Source organism: Pinus tabuliformis, chromosome 1_1 (genome assembly GCF_031772625.1).
Source record: "Pinus tabuliformis cultivar Carrire ecotype Pingquan chromosome 1_1, CPIR1, whole genome shotgun sequence".
NCBI lineage: Eukaryota > Viridiplantae > Streptophyta > Pinopsida > Pinales > Pinaceae > Pinus > Pinus tabuliformis.
The window spans coordinates 544,996,964-545,023,067 of NC_142297.1; the positions used below are offsets into that span (position 1 = coordinate 544,996,964).

The 26,104-nt window shown below is 37.9% G+C and overlaps 1 protein-coding gene across 2 annotated transcripts in view; it reads right to left on the minus strand.

Annotated features, from left to right (window-relative positions):
* Positions 1-26,104, minus strand: part of LOC149214259 (cytoplasmic tRNA 2-thiolation protein 1-like) — a 260,155-nt gene that overhangs the window by 110,860 nt on the left and 123,191 nt on the right. For both annotated transcript variants that reach the window (XM_089392227.1, XM_089392226.1), the window contains exon 4: positions 8,872-8,991. In XM_089392227.1, the coding sequence (XP_089248353.1) occupies positions 8,872-8,991 (120 nt within the window). The remainder of the gene's footprint in view (positions 1-8,871; positions 8,992-26,104) is intronic.

The window sequence follows — 26,104 nt, forward strand, 5'->3', positions numbered from 1 at the left end:
ATGATTCGTTCTCCTGTGGGACAGGATGATTCATTCTCCATGGCATCCACCGACAGGATGATTCGTTCTCTTGTGGACAGGATGATTCGTTCTCCTGTCAAGGCATCCTACCCATTCAGTTTGGGACTCATGGGAAGTACCTCTCATCTGATCAATGAGCAAGGAAATGAGGATAGGGACCATAGTAGTACTACTGATGGACGCATCGCTGTATCTACCGTATTCCCTATGCTAGGATGACCTCCATTGACTGGGACTGACTTTGGGTCAGTGGAGGATGGTATGATACATCCTCGGTCATTTCTTCTTCTTCGTAGTACGAGTAAGAGCAGAGCAAAGCATAACAGAGCAGAGCAGAGCAGGGGACACGCTGTACAAGGCAGTGCATTTGATGGATGAATAGCAGCGATAATCAGATGGATTGCTAATGGAGTTCTCCCTAGTTGAGAGGGAGTGTTAAAATTGGCAACTAGGGCCAAACTCCATGTGGATCACCTTATTTGTGACTACTGATATTTTTCCTAGATTCCTCTCATCGAGAGGTGTAGGATTGATCTAAAGATCATCCGATTCCGATAAGTATTTATGGAGATATGAATTTATTTTGATTATGGAAAAATTGTCAAAGTCGGCCAGCAACTTATGTAGGCTCAGAAGCCCAACAGTCATGTCTATTCAACCTCAATGTTTTGCATATAAATACAAGGAGCATTCTCCTCATTTGGACACTTCATCATCACACACATCTCTCTCTCTCTCCTGCGCAGAAAGAGTCTCTCTCTTTCTCACACGTGTGGCTGAAAGGAAGACGTCCTAGGGCAAAGAGGACGCAGAAACAGGACAGCAAGTCATCTTTGACCAGCGTTGACCTTTCAAGAAGTGCGGATTGGGTTTGGTTGCCTCTTCTAGGCTGGCCACAATTTTTGGCACAAAAATCCAGGTGATCTGACCTCAAGTTTGATCGGTATTAACTACCCTAGTTTAGGGTTGCAATCAACTTTAGAAATCTGCACTTTGACTGAATTTTTGGGGCTGTTCTAGGGCTGTTCAAGGGCAAGTTGACTGGAAATTGACCAAGCATATTGGAGGTCAATTTCCACTCATTTGACTAAGTTTGACTTTGCTGATCTAGGGTTTGTTGCTGCTGATATAAAATTTCAGAAATCAGATTTTGTACTATTTCTCTCTGCTGAACTATTGAAGATAAAAGAAGATTTGATCAAAGGGTTTCCCCATATTGGGGTTTGTCCCTGGCTAGCCACCACATCTTGTGTCTCTTGTCTTGGCTTGTTTTTTGTTGATCATTTAATGTTCTATCTACACTTTTCTTTATGCACATGTGATTGCTAATCTGTGGACACTGCTCTAAGCATAGAACATACCATAATTTAACATATTGACAGGTCAGCAGGGTCAAAGAGTATCAGATGAAAGTGTATCAAATGAAAGGTCATAAGTAAAAATGACATCCAACGTGAAGATCAAACAGGAAAGCAGCTTAAAGGGCAAAAGATCAAAGACCAAAGCCAACAGAACCCAAATAATAGGGACAGCAAGTAGCAGTTCAATAGTTGTCTCTATCTTCTTGCATGAATACATTTCCTTTTTCTTGAATAAATCTATTTTTGTAAAAATAGTTTAGGATATTTTCTTAGAAATAATTTAGGATATTTTCTTAGTTCTACTATTGTATAAATAACTCTCCTTACGAGTTATTATGGGTTGACCATTGAAGAAGGGTTGACCATTGAAAGAGAGTTGCACTCTTGAAGAATGATTGCACCCTTGAAGAAGGGTTGACCATTGAAGAAGGGTTGCACTCTTGAAGAAAGGTTGCACCTTGATGAAGCATTTGTAAAAATTTGATGTACTTATCTTTTCTGGACCCTTAATACAAAGCAAAGGATAATGAATTCAGTTTTACACAGTTTGTGTTTCCTGTAAGTTTTTCTAGTAACACTCATTATATTTTTCTTCATACTCTTATGTCTTACGGAGATAACTAGGTAAGAATAATTGTGTTTCAATCTATTCCTATAAGCTTCTGAAGTGATAAACTATAAAGAGAATGGATTAATGGATTGTTCGTTTAATTAATTCCCTATGAATCAATAAATCATCAGCGTCTTGTTGTAAGCATAAGCATATTCTCTTGAACCTTCTGAACATTAGTCGAAGGTTTTCATACTCATGATTATTTAATTTTTTATCTGAAATTTGTCATAATCATATTATTTTTTGTTTCTGCTCACCACTATTCAAGTTATATCAGTGTGTGAAATGTTATAGCAGCCCTCTACTTTGATATTAATATTATTCAAAAGGTTAGGCATTACAATGTTACATCTGTTTCATTCATTGGTCTTCCAAATTAATAAAAAAAAAACCTCCAAAACAATTATCTTAGATGCTCTAGCTTGATAGCTGACCATTATCAACTCAGAGGTACAACAATAAATACTTCATACAAATAGCCTACAGTAACCCTGAAAGGTCACTCAAACATATTTGGGCATTTGCTTAATAAATTTTATCATAAATCTGATATGAAAGTTGCAGAGGTGTGATCTTCTTTTAGTAATTTCCGAGGTTTGTTTTCATCTTATAGTGGCATTCTTTAAATGAGTTTAACATCAAACTACATATTCGTTATTACTCCTTATTTTTGATAGTTATTTGTGAGAAATTTAGTGGATCAATCTCGTTATAAAAGTGAATTGATATACCTCATCTTTAGCTACAACAATCTCATAATTGTTGACAAAACAATTATTGCTATTTGGAAGGGGCCATATTGGCATTTCGGGCCAAAAGATTGATTGTTGATTTTGGGTAGCATCGGATGTGCTCTAGCTCTGAAATTTTGTGGAAGGGCTAGAAGAAATGAGATCTCCAAGACCCAAGAATCGTTTGGAGAAATTCCACCCGAATGAGTAGTTATTAAAATAATTAATATTTTTAATGGGTTCCTAAGTAAAAACTTAGGAAAATAAAAATATTAATGGGTATTAATAAGAATATGGGTGAGAAACTTCTAAGTGACGAGGATCAAGTCTGTTTTAATCTTAATCGTTGATTAGGGACTTAATATCGGTCGTTGATTCATCAAAAGGAAAAGTATAAGAGGAGGCTTGAGGGTCAGTTGGAGATACACCAAGTGATCAAAGAAGTTCAATTTTTCTGGGGCGTGGTTTGCTGAGAAAATCGAACTAGTGATCTGAGTTGCAGCAGAGGGTCAAGGATAGTTGGGGTTGGAGGATCTTCTTCGGGACCCGAATACACAACAGAGATAAACCAAAGGAGGCAGCACAGACGAGGGAGGTTGAGGCTAGGCCAAGAGGTCCCACGCATTGCTTGACGTAGTGCCAGCGCAAAGGAAGAGTTGCCCTCCTGCAAAAGTTTGAATTAAATTGGGGAGCAACAGGATCAGCCGAGAAGGCTGACATCAGAGCTCCAGGAGGCAGAGGAGGCAGCACAGAGCTGACGCAGTGTCTCAGAGTGTTCCACGTAGCCCCACGCAGATACTGCGAAGGGGCGGCGCAGCTATAGCCGGGGATACTTAGTCCAGTTGCTGGATCGGAAGGATTTTGTCGGGTGAAGTGAGGTCATCTCATTTAGGTTTCAGACAGTATATTTTATCTTTGTAACTAGACAGCCGAGAGAGCATCCAGAGTTGTATTAAGAACTACTGCTTAATAATAGAAAACCCTCAGAGTTGTTGCACCGGTTTTCCCGCATTGGGTTTTTCCGGGGACGTTTGTCCAAAAATAACGGTGTCCCTTGTGTGTTTGTCTCGTATCTATTTCAGTTTATGATCTATATGTCGGTGTAGTCTGCGGTAGTGTTTTTCATCAGTGTTTAAATAATCAGATAACTTTTTGAATGCAAAAACAAGTAGGAGATGATAAACCAGTGATTGCAGTAGGATTTTTGATGTGTAGATTCAAAAATTTTCACATGGTATCAGAGCATTGCAGATCATAGGACACTGAAGACATTAGCCAGGAGATCTAGTGAGTTTGTTGCAGAGAAGCAGTTGTCTCGAGTGACATCATTGTTTCAAAGGCAGAGGAGCACCTAAAGACCCTTCGCAGAGCCAGAGAAGTAATGCAGAGGCTCACGCAGTGCCTGCGTCAGCATTTCAAGTCTGTAGAGGGTGACGCAGTACCTGAGAGGAGCTCACGAAGTGACTGCGTCAGCTCTTTGGGCATGCACAGAGCCGGAGAGGCTCAAATCAGTCAATTGTTGGGGCTGGAGGAGCAGAGCAGATTCGATCAGTGGAGCTGGTGGGACATTGTTGTTGTTGGTGCAGAAGAGTGTCTGTGGAGACAAAACCGAGGTAGAGGGAGTCACTGCCTTAACAAATTTCTAGGAAAAGAAATCTAGATCCGGATTGCAGCAGCAAAGGAAGATTGGAGAGGAGCAATTCGACATTTGGCTGGAGGATTTCTGTGAAGGAAATCAGGACTTAGAGGTAGTCTAGAGGAGCTTGTTCCTTAGAAGATTTCTAGCGCCGAAGAAATCCAGATCCGAGTCTTGCTGGATTAACAGCAGGAGATGGAGAAGAGAACCAGCCCTATATTTTTTAGCAGAGATGGCAATCAATGGACTAAGGGATCAGGACAGATTGGACGAAGCATCCTATTTTGTCATTTGGAAGGCTAGGATCCTGGCAGTCCTAGACAAGAATTGCATCAAGGACTATGCCTTGAAGGTAGTTGTTGTTCCAGTCGACGTTGATCCGCTGCAGAAGTACGAGGAGGCCCAAGGCTAAATGCATGATTTTAGACGAGGTCAAAGATCATGTGGTCCCACACATTGCTGAGAAGTGCACAGCATGGGAGATGTGGGAAACATTGACCACCTTGTACCAGGGGACTTTCGTTCAACGGAAGATGATGTTGGAGAATCAGTTGGGGCAGTACCAAATGCAGAAGGGAGAAGAGATTGATCCCTTCCTTCGCAGGTTGCAAGGGATTCGAGACCAGTTGACTTCCGTGGGGTCTACACCAAATCCTAAATTCATGGTCAGGACTGCCCTAAATGCAGTCACCGAAGACTGGGAAACATTTGTCCAAAGTATCTTGGGTAGAGCTTCTCTCCCCAGTTTGGAGGAAATGTGGGTAGCTCTTTGACAGGAAGAGATTAGGAGGCTGACCAAGGCAGGAAGTAGCAGCAAAGGACCCCGGGTCAAGAAGGAGGAGGAGGAGGATGCAGCTCTCGCATCATCGGGATAGCATGGGTAGCATAAAAGGAAGAAAAACAATATATCCAAGGTGAGATGCTTTAGGTGTGGTGAACTAGGACATTTCGCCACTCAGTGCCCCGGAAGAAGGGCAAGGAATAGGCTTCTAACTCAAAGGCTGCTCTAGTGAAAGCCGACAAGGAGGATGATGACGAGGGTTGTGCCATGAGTGCTCATGCACCTCTGGAGAACAGGTGGGGCGACATAGACCTGCAGTCAGGAGGACTACACAAGGGTAGGATCCTTGAGGTGCCCAAACTCTTGGATCACATACGGCTACGACAGCCCTTAACGACAGTCGCAGAATGACGAGAGTCGACTGGTGCGAGGTGTGATGGAGCAACAATGGCAGAGTTGCAATGCTAGCTCTAAAATTTTGTGAAGGGGCTAGAACACATGAGATCTCCAAGACCCAAAAATCATTTTGGAGAAATTCCACCCGAATGAGGAGTTATTAAAATAAATTAATATTTTTAATGGGTTCCTAAGTCTAAACTTAGGAAAATAAAAATATTAATGGGTATTAATAAGAATATGGGTGAGAAACTTCTAAGTGACGAGGATCAAATCTGTTTTAATCTTAGTCGTTGGTTAGGGACTTAATCTCGACCGTTGATTCATCAATAGGAAAAGTATAAGAGGAGGCTTGAGGGTCAGTTGGAGATACACCAAGTGATCAAAGAAGTTCGATTTTTTCTGGAGCATAGTTTGCTGAGAAAATCGAACTGGTGATCTGAGTTGCAGCAGAGGGGTAGGGATAGTTGGGGTTGGAGGATCTTCTCCAGGGCCCCGAATACACAACAGAGAGAGGCAATGATAAACCAGAGCAAGCAACACAAACCAGGGAGGCTGATGTTGGGTCGGGGGGCCCATGCATTGGTTGACGCAGTGCCAGCACAGGGGAAGAGTTTCCCTCCTGCAGAAGTCTGAATTCAGTCGGGGAGCAGCAGGATCAGCCGAGAAGGCTAACGTCAGAGCTCCAGGAGGCAGAGGAGGCAACGCAGAGCTGATGTAATGTCTCAGAGTGCTCCACGCAAGCCCATGCAACTACTGCGAAGGGGCAGCGCAGTTGTAGCTGGGGATAGTTAGTCCAGTTGTCGATCGGAGGGATTTTGTCGGGTGAAGTGAGGTAATCTCACTTAGGTTTCTGCCAGTATATTTTATCTCTATAATTGGATAGCCGAGAGGGCATCCAGAGTTGTATTCAGAACTACTGCTTAATAATAGAAAACCCTCAGAGTTGTTGCACCGGTTTTCCCGCATTGGGTTTTTTCGGGGACGTTTGTCCAAAAACAACAGCGTCCCTTGTGTGTTTGTCTCATATCTATTTCACTTTAGGATTTGTATGTCAGTGTAGTCTGTAGCAGTGTTTAAATAATTAAATAACTTATTGAATGTAAAAACAAGTAGGAGATGATAAACCAGTGATTGCAGTAGGATTTCTAATGTGTAGATTCAGAAAATTTCACATTGACATCTGGGTTGATTTCTTATTAATTGTAGGATATCCTAGAAGTTGCATGTACAGAGATCAGTTTTGATTTATATCTTCTCTTATTTATTGCATTGCATAATTCAGATCTGATCTCTGTTAGCAATCTCATTTATTTGTGCTTGTGCCTTATTGCTCTTGCATAAAGTGAAGAATATTGTAAGCAAGTAGTATCGCTGAAGGCCTTTGGTATCTGGGTATTTCATTGGTCTATCATTAAGAGAAATCTCATATCTTGGGTTTCAAGTAATACTTGATAAGTTTGGTTGCAGATCTCTTAATATCATTTACATTGGAATTTTTGGCTATAAGTGCACTTAATTCAAGTAAACTAATCAGTTTTTTAACTTGTATTCCTTAAAGTTTGCTACTTGATCTAGTTTGATTTTGGACATAATTGATTGATCTAAGTGGTAATTGTATTTCATTGAGTGGGATTTGTTTCAGTCATCATTGTATAATCTTATCATCTGTGCTCATAAGTATATCATAAGAAAATTGACTCTTTATTTCATTTCATCTCACTGAAGCACTTGCATCACACCTAGTTTGGTTGTGCATTCCATCTATTTAACTAACACCTTTTCTTGCAACGATGCTTATTTAACAACTTGAAACTTTGCATATTTATGCAAGTGATATAATATATTTTGAGCATTATTCATTAGGCACTGGTCTATATCTGTTAATTTTTCTATTGTTGCTTCATCTTGTTAAGACATACTTTGCTTATTTAATTAACATGCTAGCTAATTCAAATTTAAGTTGCTTAGAGGTAGTGATTTTGCCCCGAGTCTCCTAGGACTTGTTGTTCCAACAAGTTTTCCCCTTGTCATCACCTTTAGGGACTACCCCCCTTGACTTAGCTAGGAGAAAGTCTAAATGGAGTGAGTAGGGATCAGAGTGACAACCCCTACTCTGAGTGTTGTGGCCCCTGGTGTACACTTCGGGCGACAACAGAGATCATAATCATCACACTTGGCACTTGGTTCTTCATTGGGATCTCCACCCATTCTTATATATAATAAAGCCTTGAGCTCTCATATTGTATCATTTTGCAACGAGCTATTGTGCCTGGGGAAGCTCTGCTTCTATGTACATTTGTTCTTCATATGAATAAAAAAACTTTGTGGTTCATTCATGATTGTTATTCCATTGGAGCATGTGCTTGGTTCTTTGATGGTATAATCTTCTCTACTTGTACTTTAATGTATTTCATTTCTCATTTCTCTCATAGAATTATAGATGTATAGTTATCTTGCGTTTACAATTGGCTTATGAATATGCTCTAGATGTAGACAATCTCTAGTCATTTTCATACAAATTTCTAGAGTTATCTCACCATTGTTTATTGATTAATCCATATGAGCTAATGTGTATTGGAAGTTTTGAAGAGGACCATTTTTTGATCAACTAGCAAGCGTGAGGGGAAGTCTTCAAGAGACCAACCCACTCGTGGCATTGTTTTCAAGGAGCTGTCATCGTTATTTGTATCTCATAAGCCTAATCTTTCGAAGTGCTTGTTTTGCAAGGTCCTCCTTTTGACATAGTTTGTGCATAAGTTTAAAATCTCAAAAAAATTATTATCTTTTGATCTTGTGCTTTCATTTCATTATCTAGCTAGTTAAGAGTTTTTCACAAGATAGTCAAGTGATGGAATCCTTTCCCATCATTTGATTTCGCCTTTTGTACATTATTTTGTAGTATACTCACTTATTTGCATGCTCTCTTTTTGCACGCTAACCATGTCTTAGTTTTGCAGCCCTAACATCTTTCTTGTAGTTTCCCTCAAGCGTTCAAGCTTCTTTTCAAGGAGGTCATGGACATTTGGAGGACCTATCAAGGAGGCCAGGTCGTGTGCCTTTTTAGGAGCTTACTCTCTCAAGTTGTAGCATCATTTCATCTCTTTTGAGGCTCTCATAGTTTGAAGGGAATTCTGTGTTATTGCAAGATCTTATATTGTATCAATCTAGATCACTATCATTTAGTCATAATAGAAATGACTGACACAAGAAACACTATATAAAGAGACCTCAAAAAATAACTTCAGCACATATGTGTTGGATAAAACAAATAAATATTTCACATAATTTAAAATATTGATTGTCAGCTATAGAGAAACAATACTACAAACCTGGCGACGAAAAACTCCACAAAATGTACAATTATTTTTTAGACCTATTTCCTTCACAATTTCATCCATTGTCCACCCATAGAGAGACTTGTAGGAGACAACCTTCAGTGGTACACCATACTGAAAAAAAAAAATTAGACAGAAATTAGTACACTTGAATATATCATAGGTGAAGAATTTCATTTTTTTCTTCAAAATATCATATTGAATAACAAATTATAATAGAAACAAGGAATTTAATCTGCACAACATTAACAACATTCATCCCACTTTCCAAGCGATCAATGAATACAATTCACATTTTTGAAATACAAGATACTAGAAGACTGTTAATCTGATCTTTACACACATGCATCCAACAAAGCTTTTCATTTGACTTATCCAATTTGCATGATCCATCTCAATAGCATGTCAATATTGACAAGCAAGATCTTGATGGACAGTCAATTGATTTGCATAACAATTTATACTCTACGATGAAATATTATCTAATACTTGTGATGAATATCCATGGCACTGAAATATAAAAATATTTCACATATTTTGGAGAGACCCACTAGGACACAGACTATACAATTTCACGTTTATTGGCTATCATGGTAGCCTCTTTTCTTCAAAAGAAACTAGACAATTTTTGCATTTTGTTGGTTGAGTGTATGCCATTCAAAACCTCTCATATAGCATTAGGAATCATGACCCGCATGGAGTTTCCATACCAAAATGACCATTTTTTCAACGAATCATTTTTCTATCAAACATGTTCTATTCCTAAAAATGAGATCAAATAATCAATAAATATGGGTTCCTATCCTTATTTCTTTCATTTTTAAAGCAGTTTTGACAGAACAAAATAAGATATAGCTGAGAGGGAAATGACAACAAGTGCAATGTTATCAGAACCGGACCATTCATCAAACTGGTAAACCCCCAAACCAGGAACCGGACCGGAACAGGTAAAAAAACCAGATCAAAAAAATGGTCAACCAAAAACACACAAACTATTCAAATTTTAAAGAAAACAACATATATTCATGTGCATCCATTTTAATCCAAACCATTTATACACAAATAAGAAAAAAGTTCTCATTTATAGAGCATGTAAGGGTGCACATAACCAAAATAGCATTAAGTTCAATCCATCTTTGAACCGAAAATACATCAAGAAACAAGACCTAGATGGCCTCTAACATCCAAAAAAATTCATGCTACAAAAAATACCTACATATCATCAAAATCTTTGCCTATATTGGGATCTTCGTCATCAATATCACCCTCTAAGCATTAAAATAAGATAAAAAATGCTTAGCATGTCAATTCAAGATTTTGTTTGAGTGATGAGTACATTTTTAGTAGCATCATGAAAGAGGAGTTCAACAATCAATGCCACTAACATCAAGGTACATAGAGGGATTGGTGCTCTTGATTAAATGCTAGTGTTTGATAGTGATACCATCATACATGATAAAATCCACTTCAAATTGCAGATCAAACTTCTTGCTTGGATGGATGATCAAATAGGTCGAATGCACTTCTATATATTGTCTCTTCAAGGTGGTTGAATCCCTTCAATGAGGCCGACTTGTCTTCTTTTGAAGCCGACTTGGTGGAGGAGTGACAAGTGACACATTTTACATAAAAATAATTCTCTTCTTTGATACAATGAGCCCAAGAAGGGTCTAGTACATAATGACAAAGACAATGACTCAAGAAAAAAACCCTAGAAGCACTCAATGGGTGCTTTGACCTAGAAACAAAATAAATAGAGCATGAAACCCATGCTTATAAATAATTTTCTTTTACAATAATTTTTCTTTTTCTTTCTTTTGACAAATACATAATAATTACATTAGACCAAGGTTACTGGGGAGCGGGAGTAGAAGAGGGAGTGGAAGCGGGAGCGGGGAGCGACGCTTTCAAAAGCTCTCGGGTTGGGAGCAAATTGGGAGCGAATTTTTATATAATATATACTTTTATATATTTTGTTGCACATATGTCAACAAAAGCATGTAGAATGATGAATTAGATATAAAAAGCATAAAAACATGGATTAAACCATAAAACATCAATCATCTAGAAGTTATAAACTTCGTCAACCACGTCCACAAGTTACAAGTTTTCATTTATATAGCATGTAAGGGTTCACATAACAAAAATAGCATCGAGTTAAATCCATCTCTAAACCAAAAATACATCAACAAATAAGCTCTAGATGGCCTCCAGCATCCAAAAAAATCATGCTGCAACAAATAGCTACATATCATCAAAATCATTGTCTATCTTGGGATCTTTGTCATTAATATCACCCTCTAAGAAATTAACATAAGATAGAAAAAATGTAGTATGTCAAATCAAGATTTTGTTTGAGTGATGGGTACATATTTAGTAGGGTCATGATAAAGGAGTTCAACAACCAATGTCACTACCATCAAGGTACATAGGGATTGGTGCTCTTGATTAAATACAAGTCCCACACCCTAGTACATGAAAAAATCAAATGGAAACATTGCAATCCCTCCAAAATCTTGAAACCCTGAAAAACTGATAAGTCTGCTAGATTTTGAGTGAGATCTAAAATTCTACTTCCTCCATTTGATGAAATTCAACGAGGTCTAAACCACTCTCAAACATTGCGAGTCATATCATGGTAATGTTAAAAATTTAAGTAAAAGGATAAAAATAAAAGATAAAAGAGAATGTCACTTTTACTTGCATAGCAATAGTAGGGCCATAGGCTTGAATATTAGGCACCTATTAGGAGCTAGTGCCCAGCTAAGACAAAAATTAAAAGAAAAAAAAGCAAAACAAGCCCCACTTGTTGCGCTCTACACAGATTTACTATACCGAACCGGCCAAAAACGGTTCAAGTCACCCGTTCGAACTAGTTTTTGCCGCAAAATGGTCAAACCAGTCTGAACTGGCCAGTCCAATATGGTCTTGATAACACTAAACAAGAGTTTAGACAATTCTAATACACACACACCTGTAGGTTTGGGGGGATGGAAGGGCTTTTCTTTCCCAAAAATTTTCAAAGTGATAAATGTATAGAAATCTAGGGGCAACTAGATTAGGTGATTTCTCTTACTTTGATAACTGCTTTTCATGTCTTTTTATTTAACTTTATTAGCTTCTTCTTCAATTTGATTATTATTGTGTTTTCTATCATCAAATAGCTACAAAATAATAAAGATCAATGAGACAAGAGGACACAAGATATAGGCTACCATCCAGGGCCAAAACCTCTCCTTTGAGTAGGAAAACCCACAAGAACTCTTCTCTTCTTATAGAACTTCAAATGACAAATTCCAAGACCTATGACCCTTGACAAAGACAACACCAAGACCAAGTCAAAATTCTTTCCTTGATGGGCTTTCCTTTCAGCAATTTTGACCCCAGCAACTTCGACCCCCAGCAGTTTCTCCAGTAACTTCAACCCCCAACAGTTTCTTCTACAACTTCGACCACCAGTGGTTTCTTCAACAAAAACCCTAACACTTGCAAGTGTGACTAAGATGGTGATTTTTTTCTCTTTTCTTCTTCACTTGAATTGATCTTTTCTTCTTCGAAACTCGACTTGCAATGTATGCCAATTGATGCCCTAACTCAACCTCTGCAATTCGGTCTTAGTTGCTGCAATAGGTGCCTTAGTTTCCTCGCACATGTGAAGGATAGTAGCCCAAAAACAGTCCAAGAATCTCGCTTTCTTTTCCTCTTCTAGTCTTCTTCTTCTTTGCAACTTTTTTCTCTTTCTTGATCGAACTTCTTATGTGGTGAGTGAGTCCTTCAAGTGAGGTCGAAGTCTCTAATCTAAGTTGCACGAAACGGGGAAACGGGAAGCGAAACGAAACGCGGAAGCGAAACGAAACGCGACCTCCCCAAATTTTGGAAATGGGGAAACGCGAATATATATAATAATATATATATATACCAGCTACTGAAACAACTGCCAATCTCCAAGAGAAACTCCTTGCTGAATAGTGTGATGAGAGAATGAGAGGCACTGCTCTTTTATAACTTTAGAAATGGTTTCTAGAACAGCTTAGAAACCCTAAAAAAATTTACAAACTAATTAGAAAACAAAAAAAAAATTAAAAACAAGTGATTTTTTGGAGGAAACGGGGCCCGTACGGCCTGGAAACGCGTTTCCGGCCGTACGGGCACGTTTCCATTTCGGGAAACGTGCCCGTACGGCCGGAAACGCGTTTCCAGGCCGTACGGTACGCGGAAACGCGTTTCCGTTTCGTTTCCGTACGGAAACGGACCCTCCCCCTGTGTTTCCTGCAACTTAGTCTCTAATATATAAGCTTCTCTTCTAGGTTGAATTGTTGCTTGGAGACTAACTTGTCCTCTCATGAAGGCCGACATGATCTTTGCTTGTTGACAAGGTCTTGGAGGGTCTTTATGACACTTTTGACTATACTATAATTTTCTTTACAAGATACAACATGCCCAAAAGGGTCTTCCATACTTGACAATGACTCAATTGACTTGTTGACTCAATGGGTACTTGTACTATAAATAAATTTACCTTGACCATGAAACCCATGCATCAAGAATGACAATAATAAATTTATTTTTCCTCTTTACATCAAATACATAAAATCATGATTGCATATGTCATTATGAAGACCGAACCTAGTTACATATTTCAACACTCCCTCTTAACTAGGGAGGTATACATAATCCATACGAGGTACTTGGACATTCTCAAACAGAGGAATTCTCATAAGAAGAGTCAGATTGGTAATCCATCTTCATAAGCTACTTTCGTGGCTTATACCAATGCATCTCATCATACCAACCAGCATTGTCAATAGCAAGGCCTTTACTAACAACTCTATCTCTCCACAATATTAGAGCACAATGTTGGCGAGACAAATGACTGATAAACACCATCATCATGGTCTCTTAAGGCACATACCCCACCCGGGTGTTCAAAGGGTATGTCCTTTTAGGACAATTCCTGTCTTGGAATAACAGATTCCCAAGGAGTTTCTCTTCGACTACTCTTGCCTATTGGATGCCCTACTACATCCTCAAAGAGTATCAGAATCAATCTCATATGCTTACCCAATCATCCATTCTTTCTTCATGACATGAAGACAAGAATGATGTGTCCATCTCTCCCTCTCAACTAGGGAGGATATACTCATTCCTATAAAAAGAATATACTCAAGCTCCCTCTCAATCAGGAACTTGTCCAAGCTCCCTCTCAACTAGCAACTTGTTTCCAACATCAGCTAACAAATCTTTGGTGGAGATCTTGGTACTATCAACTGCCACTATGGCTCCTCCTTTCGATGTCATGAACTTCAACTTCTTCATCATGGAAGCCTCCATCTTCTAGATCTTCTCTGTAGTGTATCAACCATCTTCTCCATCACTTTCCTTCAACAAACCATAGGGTTGAACCAATAGTCATGCCATCCTTTTCTTCATCGGAAAGTTATCTTGTAGTCCACATCTGGCTTTCCTTTATACAGCTACCTCTTCCAAGTCATGTTCCTTTCAGTATCTTCCAACCAATCACATAAGCACTAGTTGTAGGTGACATCTACAACTCTCTTCTAGTAGCCATGTTTCAACCCAACCAGATTTTAAAATAAAAATGAGCATCAAATCAAAATTACCTTTTCATGATGGAATTTTGTCATGACATCAGCTTCTTGCAACATCAACATCTTGCACATGTATAAATTGTTGAAGAATGTAACTAATGTCGGTCTTCATAATTTTATTGGAGTCATGATGTAATGTATTTGTCAAAAGAAAGAAAAATAAATTGACTTATTAAAGCATGGGTTTCATGCTTGGGTCAATTGTTTATAGGTCAAACCCTCCATTGTAGGCTTCTAGGGTTTATGTCAAGTGTCTTTGTCCATGTCATGATGTAAAAGACCCTTCTTGGGCTTCATCTATAGAGAAAGAAATTATTTTATGTAAATTATGTCTTCTAGGCCTCCTCCACCAAGTCGGCCTCAAGAAAGAACAAGTCAGACTCAACAAAAGAACCCGACCTCACAAACTCACTATATATTAGAGCTACTCGACCTCATTTGGAGCACTTACTCAAAAAGTTCGAATTGCAGTAGTTGGAAGCAGAAAAAGTGTGAAATTCAATAAGGAAGAAGGAAAGGGCTAGCGAAGGAGAAGGAGGTCGTTATCTAGCTAAGGAAGTCAAAATTTTCTCTATCTTGTCTCACACGTGCGAAGGAACTAAAGCTGCAGGAGGGTCGAAATTGCAATCTTGAAGTTGGGTCGAAATTATGATGCAATAGGGTCGAAAATATGTCCTTGGTGCAGTATTGATGCAGTATTGAAGCAATGTTGATGCAATATTGATGCAGTATTGTTGCAGTGGATCTTTGAAGGTTGGAAGAACAGTTTGAGGGCCAACTTGGTGGAGGAGGAAGGTCTTTTGGTCTAAGGTCTTGGTCTATCTCAACTTGAATTTGCAAGCGGAAGAGTTTCATTGTTTTTCCCCTATAGAGGGGTTTTAGCCCTGGCAGAGTGCCTACATCTGGTGTCATTGATCTTCGTGTTTAGTTTGGATGATTTCTTGATGAAATAAATATAAAAGAAGAACATAAGAAAGTTAATAAGAACACAAGGATATCACAAGTAATTATCAACATAAGAAAATACTTCTACCTTTCTGATTTTCTAACATGGTATCAGAGCTAAGGTGAAGAAGGAAGAAAGAGGCATCTTGAAGATCTATTGAAGAAAAGGGGATCAAAGAAAAGTCATTAAGGAAAAGGGGATCAAAGGAAGGTCATTTACAAACAGAAATCTTGGCCATGAATCTGATAGTATATGGAGTAAAGGACAACTTAATTCTATACATATCCAACATAAACTCTGCTCAAGAAATGTATGAAGCTCTTTCCAATTTATTCACCATCAAGAACTAAGGACAATAGGATGACAAGGGACTGTTGAAAATGTAACAAATCCTGATTTAATTTTCCATTGAATTGAATTAGGAATAAAATTGTAATTCCACATCACAAGACAATTTGTACAAGTTAACTAAGTTAATTCGACTTAGTTGGATCAGTTAATTCAAGTTGAGGGTCTAACTTGAGTCATGTAGAGTGTCTCCTACTTTATAGTAGCCTTGGTTGAGTTTATTTTGAGTTGTAATTAATTAATTCAGTTTATCTGAGTTAAAGTCAGTTAAACTAGTTCCAACTGCTAGAGGAACTAGTAGGAGGTCTAACAGTGGGGTGTTGCTTCATGTGTTCTACAGTTAAAGTCGGTTAAACTAGTTCCAACTGTTGGAGGAACTAGCAAGAGGTCTATTAGTGAGGTGTTGCTTCATGTGTTCAACAAGTTAACTGATAATTTAGCCATAAATAACTCATGCATGTCAAATCTGAGAGCTACCCAGTTGAGATTGGAGTTCAAGGAAAATGTACTATCAGTTGTATAATTATCTGAATTGTACAGATGGTGCATGCAGTCAAAGGAAGAGCCTAAAGGAACTGCGCAATCCAATGGATGAAAATTCCTACTAAATAGGGGCCTAATTCCTCATTGAACAGTGCGAGAAAGTAGGATGTTAGAAGGCCAGGAAATTGGCTAAGCATTGGCCAAGGCTTGTCTAGGAAGAAGTGAGACAGATAGAGATAGTGCAGAAGTTGCTCGGGCTTGAGAAAAGCATTGTAATCTTCTCATATTTTCTGACTAATGCAATATACAGATAGCAGGGGATTTTAGTTGTGGCTTTCCCCAGTAAATCATTGTGTAATGTAGTAAGACAATGACCTATATGACTATAAGACCTTGATCTATATGACTATAAGACAGTGACCTTGATGTAAGGACAATGATTTATATAACAGTGAGGCATATGGCAGTGACCATGACATGACAGTAACCTTGATTTGACAAAGACAATAGTAATCTAGATGACAGTGATAACAGTATGTTGACAGTACTCTTGATGACGGTGGTAACAGAAATTGATCTAATGGCAATGTTCTTATGACTAAGTTGTGTGGCAATATCCCTGCATGGCATACCAAAGTGACGATGAAGTACTATGCTCTTATGACTATGGTGACAATTACACGTGTTATTTGTGACAGTGATATGGAGACCTGTGTACACTTGTTTGTTGCCAGGTCTAGCCTAGGAGGCCTAATGTATTGGATGATGTAAGATGTGTTTCATACTTATTGTACATTGTCTCTCAACTGAACATTTGATGAATATCTAATAGAAGAAGAATTTGATTTGGTTTTCCCCCTTGTGGGGATTTTCGCTAGTCTCTGACCTAAATCTTGGTGTCTCTATTATGTATGTTTTTCTTCTGGTGTTTCTTATTGTTCCACTGCATTGTTGATGTTATTGTTCTCTCTACATAATTGTTAATGATGATATGATCTTATGCGGTGACTGTGATGTAAAATTATTGAAAAAGATTAGAAATGCAATTATCTACAACACAGAGCAATCTAGCCTTGAAAATTAACAATATATTGAGTCATCTTTCACACCTTGTCATTTTCCCATCATTGCCATGCACATTCATCATTTTCCCTCTCATAGTTGACTTATCATATGCCATATAGGAAGGTCCAAAGTAAAGAAATCCCATGTACGAAAAGTCTAAATAAAGTAAACAAAGCACAAATGCTCGAGTTTGATGTAGCTAAGGACAAAAGTTGAATTGTAAAGCTTGACCCATGCCACCTTGCAAAAGGCCCAATTTCCCAAGTCCCATGCTTAGAGAATGTGAAACCTAAAGAAAGGGACCAAGCAAACAAAAAAAGAGACAAAAAGGGGTAGCAAGAAAAAGAGACTCAAGGAATGGTAACTCAATGCTAAGCACTCCCTATCTAAAGGCACACATGGAATGAAAATCATAACCCCTAGCTCTTGAAAGATAGAAAGGGAGGGCCTCCACATCATCTGTTATGAACATATATATATATACATACATATATATATATATAAGAAGAAAAAATTATGTTTTAAATAGATAAGAAGAAAAAATTATGTTTTAACTATGGTGAATCGGTAACTCCTTGAACTAATCTAGGCAAGCCCCAAGATCAAACCTCATGGATGCCTTGTAACACTAAGAGTATATCCGGCAACCTGCAAGCCAAATATACCAGATCTTATTATTTAGCAAGAGACGAGACTCTCGAAAAGTGGGGAGTCTACTCTTTGAGCCGAGATAATAGCAGGGAATATACTCAATGGGAGTTGAACCGCGGTCTCATTGGTTTCTCCACTGAGATTTACCGTTAAACCACATATCACTATATATATAAGAAGAAGAATTAATAAGTATAATCAATAATTATGAATGGACATGTCTCAAAGGACAAGATTATTCATGAAAGGGCATCCCACCTAGGTATATATAAGGGGCCCTCATTTGTAACTGAACCATATCAATTCTTCATACATTATTCAATATATGCCTTACCCTCAATGGAGTACTTATATTCCAAGTCTTTTAATTATTTAACTCATAAGCTAACTTCAGTTGTCACATTTGGTATCAGAGCCTCATTATCTAATCCAGCCTTTGGCAACACTCTTATCAGAGCTTTGTTATCTAATCTGGCTTCAGCCACGCTCCTATCAGAGCCTTGTTTTTTTTATCTCGGCCATTGACCATACAAGGTTTTAGTAACACAAAAAATATTTTAGAGCTTGTCTGTCTTTGGTCCTTAACCACCACTAGCCCTTGGCCATCTACATTCTAGAAATTCTACTGACCTAAAAAAAAAGAGATCATAAGTCCACTGCCAATTTGAAAAAAAATATTAAAAAAAAACCAACCACCACTAGTACAGTAAAGCTTCTAGTCATACATTGAATTAAATTTCAAGTCATACTTGTAGTATGTATAACGTACAAATTAGTTAAATAAAATTAAAATCTATACAGTGAATTAAAAGCCGCAATCTATAATTTGTCAGTGAAGTCAAATTCTTACAGATGTATGATCAAGACATCCTACCTCTGCCAATTTCCATCATGAATCTCTGCAATCTTACAGTCAACAGTGCCATACTCTCTACCACAAAGTCAGTACGAATTAAATAAATAAGTGTTACAATCCATAATCGGTCTCTATAATTGAAATTTTGAATTCAAAAGAAAATTAGCACACGTCCGTCAGCCCCGGTGTTTTTCTAACTACCCACTATAGTCGTTGTACCATCGTTGTAATTCAACACACAGATTTTCCACCCTCTGCTATTGTTGTACACTGCCACCACATTTCCGTTCATCCATTGTCGTACATTTCCTTTCATACAACCTCCACCATACCATACAAGCCACTAGTCACAGTTGAATTTCAATCCCCCGTCGAAGGTTACCTTGGCTAACTTGGAAGAATATGTTGCCACGGTTTCCTACCTGCCAATGCAACCTTTCAAATCAAATTCAAAAGAGTAAGGCCTTAATTCCAATTGTTTAGAATTACACCAAATTTAAATATTAAACCTCCATGCGGAATATATTTTGTGAGGGAAGGTTGAACTCTACAGCACCACTAGTCTTTATTTTTAGTAGAGTCAAAGATTAAAAAAAGAAAAGGAGTTTTAATTTAAAGTCAAATAATTTAAAGTTCTTATTATAATGAAGGAATATTCTTACAAAAAAAATAGTACTTTAAAGTCTAAAGTTTCAATTAAAAGAAAATATTTCTCAAATAAGGTAAAATAAAAGAAGATTATTTAATAAAAAAATATAAAGAAGTTTTGAAGTACAAAAGGGAAATTTGAAAATGAAGGAAGGAAAATCATCTTATAATAGTTATCCAATTGCAAAGTGCAGTTTATTTACATTAAAAGGGAGCATCTAGGAAAAGAGATTCATATCGTAATCAAGGTGAATGACAAGGAAAATTACATTATTATTAATTTGGCAAATCATTTATTAATTCTATAACCAAATCTATGTGGAAAGGAAGATATTTTCTGCAAGAAACATTAGGAAATTAAGGACTTGCAAGTGACACTTTATGATTATGAAATTTGAATATATATCTCAATTCAGTGTTACAACTATGTATAAAAAAAACAAAGATTGACATAATTCTTAGTTTACCATGGTTTGGAACACTGGGTTCCTTCATATTAAACTCAGAGAAAAGGTTTTTGACCTTTTCCCTACAACAAGAAGGTAACTCTCCAAGACATTACAATGAAATCAGATTCAATAGTACCTTCATCCAAGGACCTAAAAGATATATCAAAAGTGCTCAGTCAGGGAAGTGAAAAGTCATTATCAAAGATGCAAAAAGAATTTAATAGTACCTTCAACCAAGGACCTAAAATATATATCAAAAGTGCTCAGTCAGGAAAGTCAAAAGTCAATATCAAAGATGCAAAAAGAATTTAACAAAGTTAACATGGATAAAAATAAAGAAATCTCTCTTTTAAAAGATCACAGTCATAAATTTCTTATACAATTCAAGAAGACCAAGACTATAAAGCAAAAATTAGAAGAAGAAAAGGAAGATCCCAAGAAGAAACTCAATGAAGGCCTATCTGAATAAGATGAAGAAAATTCTTGCTTAAAGGGCCTTAATCAAAAGTTGTTGAAAGATATTAAAACACTAAAAAATGAGAAATATGAATATCAAAACATTAAAAATAAAGTTGATGAATCAAAAGTTGAAGAACTTTCACATCTCATATCTCATAATCAAAATCTACCTACACAAATTAAGAAACTAATCGAAAGTCAATAGCAAATATGCAAAAAGAATTTAATAGTACCTTCATCCAACGACCTAAAATATATATCAAAAGTGCCCAGTCAGGAAAGTCAATATCAAAGATGCAAAAAGAATTTAACGAAGTCATCATGGATAAAAACGAAGAAATTTCTCTTTTGAAAGATCACAGTCATAAATTGCTTATACAAATCAGGAAGACCAAGGCTATAAAGCAAAAATTAGAACAAGAAAAGGAAGATCTCAAGAAGAAACTCAATGAAGGCCTATCAGAACAAGATGAAGAAAATTCTTGCTTAAAGGGCGTTAATCAAAAGTTGTTGGAAGATATTAAAACACTAAAAAATGAGAAATATGAATATCAAAACATTAAAAATAAAGTGGATGAATCAAAAGTTGAAGAACTTTCACATCCCGTATGTCATAAACAAAATATACCTACACAAAGTAAAAAACTAATCGAAAGGGAGGCGTTGAAATCCTCAGATGTGAAAAATTCAAGTCGGAGAAAAGGGAACAACTACAAATCCTATTAATCTCATACTTCAAAACGATTTGAATCCAATTGAAGTGAATACATACTCGGATGATGCAGTACAAACAATGGAAATTCCATTTGAAAATCTAGTGTGTGAAGAAAATCATTTTCATTTAGTAAGCCAAGAAAACATTACAAGTATGATAAAAGAAAATCGAACTCCTTATTGACATGCTACTCACAAGAGCATGTACATTAACCAATTAGGGTATCAACATCAATCAGAAGGAAAACAATTAAGATATCTTCTGAAGGATATTGCTAGCAAAATTATTAACTCTCATGATAACAATTCATCCTGGGAAGTCTATAAGTACAATGTTCCAGAGACTATCAAATTAGAATGGTCAGATCATTTTCCGATTTGACAATTTTATTCAGCACTAAGATGTTCATATCGTCTTGTATCATCAAAAGTGACAACTCCAAGAATTGGGAAAGATGTGAAGATATTACAAGGCAAAGAAAAATATATCAAGCATTTTCATAATATGCTTTCAGGACAAAGCATTTATAAAGGGGAAAGCAAAGTTATGAACATAGGTGTGTATATATATATGAAATGACATGTCCCAAAGGACATTACTGTTCATGAAAGGGCATCCAACCTAGGTATATAACAAGACCCTCATTTATAACAAACCATATCAATTCCTCATACATTATTCAATATATACCTTATCTCCAATGGAATATTTTATAATCCAAGTCTTTTTATTATTTAACGTGTGAGCCAAGTTTGGTTGTCACATCATCCCATGTAGATATGAAGGCCAACTCATGAAAATACCCTTCTCCCTAACATCATATCCATCACATCAACTTGAGTCCTTGCAAATGCTTCTTGTCTTAGGGATTGTTACATGCAATAGAGGTCAATGATGTCCCCACCATGGTTGAACTTAGAAAAGGATAAAAATTAAATAATTATAAAGAAGCTAAAGGATACCACTTAATGTTTCACTACCTAATAATAGATATATCAAGGAATAACTCATCATTATGAGGCGGAATCCTTGCAATGGTGTTGTGTACTTTTCCTAGAGTGTTGCATCCCTACATTGGGCATTGTGTACCTACATTGGGTGTTATCAATGAACATTGTACAATGATATAATGTCAAATCAATTGAATTTAAATTTTAGCATCAAAAATAGATGACACTAGACTAGTATATATTTATGAAGTTAAATGTGATGTATGTACATTGTGCATCAATCTAAAACAAACTAATAATTTTAGATTTTAGTATCAAAAATAGAGAACACTAGACTAGTTCATATTTATGAAAGTGATACAAATAGTGTTAATTTTAGATAACAATGGTATGTTCTATGCTTAAGAGCAATTTTACTTCAATTTTCTTATTAGCCCAATATCAATATCCAGATTAGCAATCACATCAACATGATAGTAAAATGCAGATAGAACATAAACAATAATAGTAGAAGACAAGCCAAGACAAGAGGACACAAGATATGGCACCAGCCAGGGACAAACCCCAATGTGGGGAAACCCTTGATCAATTCTTCTTATAATTCTTCAAAAGTTCAACAAAGAGAGAGAGAGAGAGAGTACAATATACAATTTTCACTTGCCCAATCAAAGTGAAATCTGACCAGTCAAACAGCAGTAACAGAAAGCCCTAACCAGAAAGTCAACGCTGGTCAACAGGGCAGATTTTGACCTCCAAAACAGCTCAGTCAAACTCGGTCAACTCAACCTCCAACAGCTAGTCAAATCAACCCAAAAACAATCTAAAAAAGTCCAGTCAAATCTGGTCAACGAAAGTCAGCGCTAAAGCAAACCCTTCTACAGTCAACGTTGGTCAAACAGTGGTTAAACAGCCTCGATTTTTATGCCCAAAAATGTGGCCTACCCAAACAAAGATCCTCCACACAAAACTGCAGTCAAAATAGGTCAATGCAAATCAAAAAAGCCTCCTGCAATTTTGGTCAACCCTAGTCAACGAATGGAACAGAAAAGTGCAATCCTTCTTCGCATGTGTCGAGAGCTGCCTCTGAAATTCGTACCCAATCAACGAAGGAGAGAGAGAAGGATGAATGTGAGTGAGATGCCAGAATAAGGAGGAAAATTCTTGTATTTATATTCAACGTTGTGGGCTTGAGGATGCAAATTAGATGGCTGGCCGACCTTGACAATTTGTCCATAATCAAAATAAATTCATAATTCCATTTGTACATGTCAGAATGGGATGATCTTTAGATCAATCCTACACCTCTCGGAGAGATGAATTCAATAAAAATATCAACTGCCTCATATGAGTTGTCCAAGGTGAAGTTTGGCCCTAGTTGCCAAATTTAACACTCCCTCTCAACTAGGGAGAACTTCACTTGCCAAACTGTTTGGCAATATGTACCATCCCTATATTTTTTCTGCTCTACTCTACTAAACCGTGAAGAAAGAAGAAATGATCGAGAATGTATCATATCATTCTCTACTGACCCAAAATCAGTCTCCAATAATAGAGAGTCTGTCATACCACTCTTAACTAACCCAAAATCAGTTTCCATTGATCCCAGATCAATATCAACATCCTAGCTTAGGGAGTACGGTAGTACACGATGCGTCCATCGGTAGTACTAAGGTCCCTATCCTCATTTCCCTACTCATTGGCCAGATGAGAGGTACTCTCCATGAGTCCCGGACTAAATGGGTAAAATGTGTTGGCAGGAGAAGGTGAACCACTCATCCTAATGGGTAAAATGTGTTGGCAGGAGAAGGTGAACCACTCATCCTGCTCATATGCCATAGGAGAAGGTGAACCACTCATCCTGCTCATATGCCATAGGAGAAGGTGAACCATTCATCCTACTCATATGCCATAGAAGAAGGTTAACAACTCAAATTATGCATATGTCACCATGGGGTATCACAGAGGAAGGTAAACCACTCACCCTGTACATCGCGCACCATTAGGGGAAGGTGGACCACTCACCCTATGGTCTCTCATCGCTCCAAGAAGTACCCCAACCCCCCCAGAACTCCCAGAGCTCAACATCCATCTCATACGAGACCCTCATAAGAGGGTCTCTCCACGACTCCAAGTCGTTCACTAAAGATTAAGAATTTGACCTTCCCCAGGGGCTTCATAAGAATATCGGCGACCTGATCATCAGTCCCAATGTGATGGAGCCTTATTGATCCATGTTGTACCATATCCCGGATAAAGTGGTACCTGATATCAATATGCTTGGAGCGGTCATGAAACATGGGATTCTCAGAAAGACGAATCCCACTCTGGTTGTCGCAGAAGATCACAGTGGTATCCAGCACATGTCCAAACATCTCACTAAAGAGCTTCCTCAACCAAACAGCTTCATAAGAGGCCATACTAGCAGCAATGTATTCAGCCTCAGCGGTGCTCAAGGCAACCAACTTCTGCTTCTTGCTCATCCATGATATCGAAGCAGAACCTAGAGAGAAGCAACATCTAGATGTGCTTTTACGATCCACCACATTGCCAGCCTAGTCTGCATCAGAGTAACCATGGAGCCTCACATTCCCGGCAGTGTATCTCAGTCCATAAGTGATTGTGCCTCGAAGATATCTCAAGAGATTCTTGGCAGCAATCCAATGTATGTGATGAGGCTCGACCATAAACTGACTCAATGTATTCACTGCAAAACATATGTCCGGACGAGAGTTCACCAAGAACATCAATGCCCCCAAGAGTTGACGATACTCAGAAGGATTTCCCCAATCGGGCCCAGCAGCACTTCCACATAACTTCTTGAAGTTAAGTTCCATCAGAGTAGTCACGGACTTATAGTCCACCATCCCAACTCTTCCAAGTATCTTCACAATATATTTTCCTTGAGAAAGGAAAATTTCACTTGGACTTTGCCAGACCTCCAGCCCTAGGAAATAATGCATCAGTCCTAGGTCATTCATTTCAAATTCAGAAGCCAACTCCCTCTTACATTGATGAATAAGAGGGTCTGCACCTGTCAGAAAGAGATCGTACACATAGAGTACCAAGATGAGAGGTCTATCATTCTCAACCTTAAAGTAAAGGTTCAAATCATCTTCACTCCTTGTAAATCCCAGCTTCACTATATAGTTATCGATCCTCTCATACCAAGCCCGGGGTGTTTGCTTCAACCCATATAGGGCTTTCTTCAACGTGCATACATGTGTTTGATGATCATGAACTTCGAACCCCTCAGGTTGTTCTACATAGACTTCCTCCTTAAGTGAACCATGCAAGAAGGCAGTCTTGACATCCATCTGGTGTAGATTCCATCCTTGTGAGGCAATACGGGCTATAATCAAATCGATGGTGGTGTAGCAGGAAACTGAGGCAAATATCTCATCATAATTTACACCTTCCTTTCGAGAGAAGCATCGAGCAACAAATCTAGCCTTGAACTTTTCAACACTTCCATCAGCTCCATGCTTGATCTTCTAGAGCCATTTCGAGGTGACAACGGATTTGTCCTTGTCTAGGGACCACATCCCAGAAATCATTTTTCGTAATCGACTCATACTCTTCGTTCATTGCATCCTTCCAAACTTGGTGCTTAGCAGCTTCTTTGAATGTGGAAGGCTCAGATAGAACAATGGTGCTCATTGTAGTTAAGTACCCTTGGTACCTATTCACCTTCTTGCTTTCACGAAATGTCCCCCTGGGCGGAACATGTCTCTCGGCATCTTTAAGAGTCTCCCTACGTCATGAGGGTCTCCTTTTTGAGGAGGGCTCGTGAGGGGTTGGATTAATGGGATCCATTGGTCCTTCAGCATTGGGCATTAGCTTATCCGGTGGTTCTCCTTGCTTTCCTGAATCTACTTCTTTGTCCTTCCTTGGAAGAGGAAGGTTACTAATCTTCCCAAGCGCAGCATCCTCATCGAAGGTGACATCATGACTTATCTCCACTTCTCTTTGGCCAGGCACATAAATTATATATGCCTTAGAAGTTTCATTATAGTCCACAAATGTTCCTTTCTTCCCAAAATCATCCAAT